The 9,978-nt window shown below is 34.7% G+C and overlaps 2 protein-coding genes across 2 annotated transcripts; one reads left to right on the top strand and one right to left on the bottom strand.

The window, feature by feature from the left end:
- Window positions 1–4,381: 4,381 nt before the first annotated feature.
- On the bottom strand, window positions 4,382–6,015 carry LOC141397741 (DNA replication complex GINS protein PSF1-like). The gene is made up of 3 exons (XM_073974398.1): window positions 5,563–6,015; window positions 5,441–5,505; window positions 4,382–4,889 (listed from the first exon to the last, which is right to left on the bottom strand). Exons 1-3 carry the CDS (start codon window positions 5,650–5,652, stop codon window positions 4,442–4,444), a joined length of 603 nt encoding a protein of 200 aa, XP_073830499.1. The 5' UTR covers window positions 5,653–6,015; the 3' UTR covers window positions 4,382–4,441.
- A 36-nt stretch (window positions 6,016–6,051) lies between these two features.
- Window positions 6,052–9,959, top strand: Rtel1 (Regulator of telomere elongation helicase 1). Its single transcript, XM_073974397.1, has 8 exons — window positions 6,052–7,217; window positions 7,276–7,601; window positions 7,657–7,863; window positions 8,040–8,454; window positions 8,512–8,760; window positions 8,824–8,972; window positions 9,048–9,537; window positions 9,601–9,959. Exons 1-8 carry the CDS (start codon window positions 6,174–6,176, stop codon window positions 9,808–9,810), a joined length of 3,090 nt encoding a protein of 1,029 aa, XP_073830498.1. The 5' UTR covers window positions 6,052–6,173; the 3' UTR covers window positions 9,811–9,959.
- The last annotated feature ends 19 nt before the right edge of the window (window positions 9,960–9,978 follow it).

Genomic DNA, 9,978 nt, shown 5'->3' with positions numbered 1-9,978 from the left:
CTGAGGTTACCATTTTAACCATTTGTTACCATTTTTAACGTGCAAAGCGTTCCTTAACCCCGAAAAGTGGCAAAACTGGAAGCAATTTTTAAGAGAGTGATAGGGGAGAGATCGAAAATGGCTTTCTCTTCTACCACAGGCTACCAGAAAAATTTCTGCAGGTAGAAAATGGCAGAACTGATTTTTCGACATTTGTTTGACGATTATTTCACAAAATGGACGAAAAACTGAAGAAAAAGTCGAACACTGACAACACTAAATTAAAAACTGAAATAAAAGACGAAAATTGATTTTTTTATGTTTTTTTCTGACAGCCCCTCTATTCAGTAACTTTTTAACAACTTTACTCATTGTTTATTTTACAACAATTTCATTTGTTTGTTTTGTAGTTGTTACAAAAACAAAAGAAATTTTAACAACTTTTCAATCGATAAAAGTTACAGAATAGGCCTACAGGAGTTTATTTTAGTCAGATATCTGTTATAGTCTAGAAGTTATGCCCAATTTTTATAAATGCAAAAGGTTGTTGATTTGTTCCATAGGATCTTTTTTCCATGTTTTTGGCAATTTGTGTCACATGGAACACGTTATGTACGTTATGTCACATTTTAACAAACAAACTTTTGATCAACTGGGTTCCACAGCTGAAAATTCAGGGGCTTAAATGAAACAGTTGAAGTAGAAAATAAATGCTTTAGGGACCATTGTAATTAATATGTTTCCTTTTAATTTATTTAAGGAGTGAAATCCCCCACTTCCCCTTGTTACTTTCGAATAATATAATTTTTAGTACCTTATTTTTATTGTCTTATTTCATTGTTTGAAGATATAATTAGTAAGTATATATAGGCGATCCATACGTTTTCGAGCCAGAGTGAGCACCGCCAAAGGAAATAGTGTTTCGCAAGCGGTCATTTGCCACAACATTTTTCAACAAAAAAAAAAAAAAAAAAAATTACCGAAAGTAGCTCAAAATTATTAGGAGTTTTCTTGAAAAAATGAATTAAAATTGGGTTTTTTGGTCTGCACGACTGGGGTTAACTCATTAATGCAAAATAAACAAATTTCGAGCCTTTAAAAAATTATAAATTAAATGATAATGTTAAGAAGGCTATATATCTGATAAACAAATTCAATAATCGTTCTTTGAACTATTGGTAGTGGCAATAGAATTATATTTTAATTCATTTTCTGATATTTTAATTATCTTACATGTCTTTTTTTAAGCGGGAGGCGTTAAATTTAAGCAAAAATAAATTTTAGTTTCATAGAACATATCTTGATTTAAATACCATTCTTCAATTTTAAAACCTAGTCCTTTAAAACAATTTGTTCCATACGCCACATTGTTCGTACCTTGATAAAATTGGGCAATTTTTTGTTTCAAATGCCATCATTTTTTGTGAGAGACACACGTTGGTTTTCATTTGACAGTTTTCTCTTTTATAAAACATTTCATTTCACATTTTCATAGAAACAGAATTGAGAATGAACACTGCATTAAACGTCAAAATTACTAAACACAAAAGCAACAAGTGGGTTTTTTTATAACAATTTTTTTGAGCATTTTATACAAAACGCGAAAAATGAATGAAGTGTCAAAGTTTCTCCACATAATCGAATTGTGGATATAATGAAATTATTGTTTCACTGCAAGCTGAAGAATTTCTTCCATACAAATGTTCTAAAAATAAATTTAAAAATCATTGAATTCTATTGCTTTAAAAATTGTTTGAAATATTTTTTGATGTTTTGGGAAAACTCGAAAGAAAAAATTTAAACTGAGAGATAGCTTAGTCGATGGTCAGACTAGCGAGGGGTATGAAGTAGTGAAACCCATGTACATGGTTTTCTGTGTTTGTTGTGTTGCCTCTTCTTGTTGTTCGTTGCAAGATTTTTTCTTCCATTTTCTTTCATTTTTATTTTCTCAAGCAAACGTTAACAACATAGCAAGCATAAAAATATTTAATAAAAACATTAAATTAATGAAATAGTGAAAATTTAACTATGTATTAATATTAATTTAATTATAAATGTTAATTATTTTGTGCTGTTTTTAGTTTATTCATGTTTGTTTTGTTTTTATTGGTATAAGAAACACAACAAACGCGAATGGTAAAATAAAGAGGACACGAAAAAATCTTAAATTTCCCGTTAACGTGTGTGGACACTAACGAAACTTGAAAAGAAATTTTAACGAAATTGGTTTCAAGAAACCTTGCTAGTCTGACCATCGACTTAGCTAGCTGAACCATGGCCTGTAGTGGGACTCTCTAACGCATTTGTTGGCTACCGACAAAAATCGGTAAATTTAATACCCAAAATTAGCTCTGTTCCTTTACGTGCAAGAATCTTCAAGTTGTACAACTTTTTACTCGAAAAGCGTTCCTTTACTTCAGACACCATACAATTCATATGGAAGCAGATTACAACTTTTGCTACTTTTGCCGGTTTTACCACTTTCAAAAGTAAAGGAACAGACCAATTATGAATAAAAGTGGGCAATACTGTTGCTATCGGTAGGACTTATCGACAAATTTGTTTTGGTTGTTAGCTTACCGAAAAATTACGTTAATTGCCGAAATTATAAGCATTTTAATTTTATCGATTTTTGTCGTTAACCAAAAAATGCATTAAAGGCCAGAACAGAATCAATCGTCGCTTGCTTTGCTTGCTTCCCCAAATGTCACATTATAAAGGAATCACAGAGCCTCTTTGCAAATCAGCCCACTTTCCCATTTAGGATGCTCTGGCATTCCTTTATAATTTGACATTTGGGAAGCAAGCAAAGCAAGCGACGATTGATTCTGTTCTGTCCCTAAAGGCCTGCGTACATAAGCTGCCTCGCCTGCTTACCTTGCTTGCTTCTGATAAAAGAATAAAAAAGAAAAGGGCAACCCAGTTCGAAATTTGCTCGGCCTTCTTTATTCTTTTATTTTTATTATGCCTAAAGGCCTGCGTACATAAGCTGCCTCGCCTGGTTGCCTTGCTTTCCTGCTTCATTTCTGATACAACAAAAATATTCTTTTATTTTATGTTATGTCAGAAATGAAGCAGGAAAGCAAGGCAACCAGGCGACCCAGGCCTTTAGATAACCCCACTACTAGGCATATAAGCACCCTCGCCTGCTTGCCTTGCTTTGCTGCTTCATTTCTGACATAATAAAAAACATAACAGTAATGCTTGGTTTACATTTGCGAAATCCACTTGATTTCAACTGTCAATTCCTTTGCGTATACGTCAAATGAAAACTCATCCGAAATACATTGAATTTCAAGACAAGTACTGGGGATATAAAAACTATATTTGAAGCGTAAGTACCAACAAATAAACTTCTAAATTGATTATTCAACAGGAAATTTTTTACCAAAGGTAGATCTTCTCGTTCGTCCTGATTACAAAAATATAAAGTTTTTCGGGGGGAATGGTTGGATTACATTTACGAAATCCACTCGATTTCAACTGTCAAATCCATAGGTTAAACGTCAAATGAAATCCAGATGAGATTTCATTTGACGTTTGAGCTATGAAATTGACAGTTGAAATCGAGTGGATTTCGTAAATGTAAACTTAGCAGAAGTCTACTTCCCGAGATATGGGCCTCTGAAGTTCCGAAAATTCCCTTTTTTACTGTCCATAGGAGAATGTCCTATATCCCCCGAAGAGAGAGAGAGAGAGATACATTGTATTGTATATCATAGTATTCCGCTAGATTTACAATGGTACGAGAACGTATTTTTAGCACTAAACGGGAAATCTACTTCAAGTTCTGCCGGTTCTGAAAACAGCCTTTATCTATCAAAATTTATAAAATCATTTTTTATTTTTTAGTACTATGCAAATAATACGATATACAGATCATTTTACGATAATTTTCGAAATAAAGTTGTAAAGTTCTATATTGTCGTATATTTTTAACAACTAATTCAATTTACAACAACTTGTTTTGAAAATGCATGTTTGATCAGCGGCGCATATGCGTCTACCTTGATTATTGTGATATGTTTGAAATCAACAAAAAGAAATAAGTGTAAACACCGGGGTGTATTTCAGGATTTCGTGAAATCCAGTGGATTTTGGAGCGCAAGTGTAAACTTGATATTACAAACAAAAACAATTTTCTATGTGGTTGTTGCTGAGTTGTATTTGTTTTTATTATTAATTTATTTATATAAAATGTATTCTTTTTTAGGTAAGGGAACACTTTGCGAGTAAAAAGTGGTAAAAACTGGAAGACTCTGGCACTTAAACGAACAGAGCATATACAGGAGCTTATAATCTCCTGTATATATTAAAATCATTAAACAATGGAAAGAGCTTTTTTTGAGACAATATAAGTATATTTCAAAATTAATAACTTGAAAAACACACTGATGACCCTAAAATCTAAACACAAAAAAATCCTATCAAAACAGAACCACTCCTATACCGCAACTCTATATTAAACAATATGTTGTAAAATACCTTGCCTAACCAATGTCTCGACCTGAGAACGTGGTAAATAATGTTGGCTGTTCTTTTTAAAATAAATTACTTCCCCATCTTCTAATTCAAATTTGCCAAAATCTTCAACACAACGTACTTCAATGTATAGAGATTTGGGAGGACGTAGATCACCGGTTAAATCAATACCCTGACCATCACCAATGGAACGCATATATGACGCTAGTGATTTCGAATATTTGTTGAAAAATGAAACTTCAGGTTCACATAGGTTGGTTTTAATGTCGGCCGGAATAATTGGTCCAAATTCCCAACGTAATGCTTTAATGCGTTGCAAACGTTGATGCAAGTAGGCTAAGAGACATCTTTTGTTGCGTTGCAAGGCGGCATGACGAAAATTTAGCAGGGGCCATAGCGTACGATCGCCTGATGTTGAATAATTTGCACTGTAAATTGTAATATTTTGTGATAAGTATGAATGAAAGAGTTATGGAACAAATTGATTATTCTAACAACTGACGGAAAATCTGAAATGTTTTACCACAGGTAGATCTTTACGTCCTAATTACAAAAATATACAGTTCTTCGGAGATAAATCCATACTTCCCGAGAAATGGGCCTTTGAAGTTCCAGAAATTCCCTTGTTTATAACTTCGTAATTTTTGAACGGATAATGACAATATGGGTACCAAGCTAGCGGAATACACTATGATATACAATACAATGTATCTCTCTTCGACCGGGGATTTAATTAATTGAATAAATCGAGCTAAGATGACCCAAGGAGTTTGTATTGAAAAAGTGAATTCTAGCAAAGTCCTGGGATTTAAGGCTCTCTCATATGGACAGCAAACAAGGGAATTTTCGGAACTTCAGAGGCCCATATCTCGGGAAGTAGACTTCCCCCGAAAAACTTTATATTTTTGTAATCGGGACGGATGTGAAGATCTACCTGTGGTAATTTTCCTGTTGAATCAATTTATTTGTTGGTACTTACGCTTGGGCACAATTTTCTTCAAAAATAGCTTTTATTTCCTCCAGTACTTGTCGTACACCATCATCCTGTAGAAGATTTATGAGATTTAATTGTAATTCGTGTGATAACCCACGACTACTTACATCAAATGGCGGTATTGTTTGTGAAGATCTTTGCATTTCTTTGACCAATTCAAATGCCTTATCGGCAAACATTTTATTTGATTTACTCATCCTAATATCTTAACAATTATATAGTACGATCTCAAATAAAATATAATGGTCGGTATAATTTAATGATCTGCTTGTTTGTTTATTTTTGTTTGTAGAGTGGTTCTTTGGTTTGTTTATCTTTTTGGCGCCAAAAATTTGCAACGTACATCAGCTGTTTTTGTTTTCTGTCAACGAAGGGAACGGCAGCGCATCTTTAATTTAGACGCATTGCCCTTATAAAGAAAAGACTAAATTCATTATTTTTTCATACAAATATGGTCCAGTGATAATAATTACAATGTAATGCTATATCGTGTAACGTAATTAAATAAATAATTCAAAATGTCACTAATATTCTACTACTGCGTAAAGTGTTTATCTGTTCAAGCTCTTGTCACACGTTTTTAATGAAGTATTACCAGTGTGAAGTGTGTGTGTTCGGATTCATTTTCACAACCCAAACAAACATTGAGAGAAGTCAGGATAGGATAGGATTGGGATATTATTAAATAAAGTATTCAAAAGTACAAACAAATTAAATTATGCCCGAAACGATTATAGCAGGCATACCGGTCAATTTCCCTTTTGAACCATATGAAGTTCAGCGTGCTTATATGGAAAAAGTAATAATCTGTTTGCGAGATGGAACGAACGGAGTACTCGAATCACCTACTGGAACTGGTAAAACACTAAGTCTGCTGTGTTCATCCCTGGCCTGGTTACACCGGCGCAAGGAGGAAATGAAAAACCAAATGCAAAGAGCTAATCCTTCCCAGCCCGATTTAAAGGATAATCCTATGCTTGGAGAACATTTCGAAATGTTGGCGCGCACAAAAGGCAAAGGTAATTGGGGGTTGCCAAAGATTATCTATGCTTCACGTACGCACTCCCAGCTAACACAAGCTATGCAAGAATTGAAGAGGACCTCATATTCCTTTATGAGAGCTGTGGTATTGGGTTCCAGAGATCAGCTTTGTATCCACCCAGAGGTAATGCGGGAACTGGGCAATGCTAATAAAGTTCAAATGTGTAAACTACGTGTTCAGACGAGGACGTGTTCATTTCACAGCCGCGTGGAATCGCGTAAAGATGACCCTGATTTCCGAGGACCCTCTATTATGGACATAGAGGATTTGATTAAAGTGGGTCAAAAATTAAAAATGTGTCCATATTATGCCTCCAAAGAATTAGTAGATGATGCTGACATCGTTTTTATGCCGTACAATTATTTGTTGGATCCTTCTGCCAGAAAGGCCAATAAAATTGAATTGAACAATACCATATGTATTCTAGATGAGGCACATAATATCGAAAAGATATGTGAAGAATCGGCATCAGTTAATATTAGATCATCCGATGTTGCATTGGCCATTGAAGATACAACTCATATTATGAAAAAAATGAGTGAAGGTGATATGATTGACAGTGGTGATGAACCAAAAGACTTTACTTTAGATGATTTGGCACTGCTTAAGGAAATGCTGTTGGAATTGGAAAAGGCCATTGATGATATTGTTGTGGAGAATATCCAGGAGGGAGCAACATTTCCGGCATCTTATATCTTTGATTTACTGGGCAAGGCAAATGTAAGTAAAAGTTATAAAAAACTTTTGCATAAATCATAAACCTTTTTATTCATTGTAGATTACATATGGCTCCTCAAAAGCCGTTGTAGCCTTAATGGACAAATTGATTCAGTTCATGGCGGTTGAAGCCCAGAACAGCATGACACGCAAAGGTGGTAGTTATCAAAAACTAAGTGATTTGCTTACAATTGTTTTTATCAATAAGGAGGATGCTATAGATAAAATCTATCGTAGCTTTAAGGTACATGTACAAATTGAAGAAGAAAAGAAATTCAATAGCAAAGCGAATGCCAATCAATCGGGTTGGCTTTCCAAAGGCAATACAAGTATGACAAGTAAAACGGGTAAAATTATAAATTATTGGTGTTTTAATCCTGGTTTTGGGTAAGCGTTAGTATTTTAGACCTTTAAAATGTGTTAACAATGTATTTACTTGCAGAATGGAACAGTTATTGAATACAAATGTGCGAAGTGTAATTCTAACTAGTGGTACATTGGCTCCATTGAAACCCCTAATTGCAGAATTGGCCATACCCATAGCTCAACGTTTGGAGAATCCTCATATTGTATCAGCCTCACAGGTTTATGTGAAAATCATTGGATCTGGTCCGGATCGAGAGCCTTTAATATCGAATTATCAAAATAGGTGGGTAATGATCTATTTCCTTAATTTTATTTCTAATTAACATGGAGGGAATATTCGTATCAAGATAACTTTCTGAGACCCTCTTCTCAAATTATACTAGGTCTTCCACATAAAAACGACATATAAAACCTTGCACACTTTAATACATTACATCTTCTCATTTCCTTCAATTACAGAGATAATCCAAAATACATCAGCTCCTTGGGTTCGACCATTGTAAATGTAGCCCGCTTGGTTCCGGATGGTCTATTAGTGTTCTTCCCCTCATACCCCCTGCTAAATCAATGTGTTAATTCGTGGCAAGCATCAGGAGTGTGGTCAGATATCTCACGACATAAACCCATTTTTGTGGAACCTCGTGGAAAAGAAGATTTTGTCACCACAATGGAACAATTTTATCAAAATATAAAAGAGTCCAAGGGTGCTTGCTTTATGGCTGTGTGTCGGGGTAAAGTTTCAGAAGGTTTAGATTTCGCTGATCGCAATGGACGAGCTGTAATTATAACAGGGCTACCCTTTCCGCCTCTAAAAGATCCCAAGGTCATATTGAAGAAAAAGTACTTGGAAGAGAATCGTACCAAGGAAAATGAGGTAAGTAAACTAGCCTGGTTTGTTTGTGACTTTAATTTAAAAAAATACTCTTTCTAGCTTCTTACCGGTCAAGCCTGGTATTCTCTGGATGCCACAAGAGCTGTTAACCAGGCCATTGGTCGTGTAATAAGACATCGCAATGATTATGGAGCAATTTTGTTGTGTGATGCACGATTTCAGCAACAATCTCAGATTCAGCAATTATCAAAATGGATAAGAGATATCCTGGGAAATCAAAAAATTAATACCGCATTCGGGCCGGTCATAAAGGAGCTAAGGGATTTCTTTAAGAATGCTGATAAGACGGTAAATAAACATCTTTCAAACTTCTTTCTTTAAAATTATCATTGAACAAAACTCATTTTATAGATGCCAAAACCCAAAGAACGTTCTATAGAAACCTTGGTTCACGACTCGTGTGAAGAAGTTGGTGAGAATGTACGCAGTAAACTGTTTGCTGATCCCAAAGATATACTTGCAGCAAAGAACAGATTTCAAACGGCCCACAGTCAAGCTATGTAACTATTAGCAAACATTCAATATCTTTTGGTATTCATTTAATAATACCCCATTTCATTTACTTCTTCTCACAGCAAAGTTGAGAAAACGAATACCATAGAATCCTGGTCACCAAATGATTATGCACGAGCCGCTGGTCGGTCAAATACTGGCAAATTACCCAGTGCCATGGATTTTATGAGCCGCCTTGATTCCGATGTTAAAGCCATCGACTTTAATTCTTGTGCGTCGACGGCGGCGGGCAAGAGTAGCTCAGATGGTTTAGTTAAAATACACAAACGTGAACGCAGTCCTACAAGTAGTCAACTATTTTCCTCCTCCTCCTCATCATCACATTCCTCAATGTCATCATCGCAGGGCGAATTAAGTAAAAAGAAAAAATACAAACTTGTAGACAATACCCTATCATTATCGGCCCAAGTATCAACATCAGCGGCAGCGAAATTAAATTCATTTTCATTTAATAAAAAGCCACAAGTCTCCAATACCTCTTCAAGCAACAGTAGCAGCAGCTTAGAAGAGAATAAAAAAGCCCCAGAGGATAGATTAGAATTTTTAAAAGTGGTAAGATTTTTGGAATTTTTTTTATTAATGAACATATATTAAAACGTTTCTTTTTTTGCAAAGCTGCGTGGTGTCTTGGCCCCACCTGATTTCAGTGCATTTACCGCAGCTTTAGTTAGCTATAAACGTGATAACAACATTGATGCTCTATTGGATCTATTATTTCGCATATTGGCAAAACCAAGTTCAATGTATTTGTTACGTGATATGAAACGTTTCTTGAAAACTGAACACCGATCAAAATTGGATGAACGACTTGCCTGCCTTTCATAGATTAGTTATTACATAGAGTATTTGATTCCACGTGGAATGTGCTAAGGATTCGGTTTACGTTTTTAAGAAATTTTAGAATAAAAAAAAAATAATGTTTCCTTACAGATCATGTAAAATAAATCAACATAAAAAAGATGTTTTTTATTGTTGTATAATTAGGACGAAGGT

The sequence above is a fragment of the Musca autumnalis genome, unplaced genomic scaffold, assembly GCF_047663935.1.
Source record: "Musca autumnalis isolate F117 unplaced genomic scaffold, ASM4766393v1 scaffold_3, whole genome shotgun sequence".
NCBI lineage: Eukaryota > Metazoa > Arthropoda > Insecta > Diptera > Muscidae > Musca > Musca autumnalis.
This window is presented reverse-complemented; position numbering and strand designations above follow the sequence as displayed.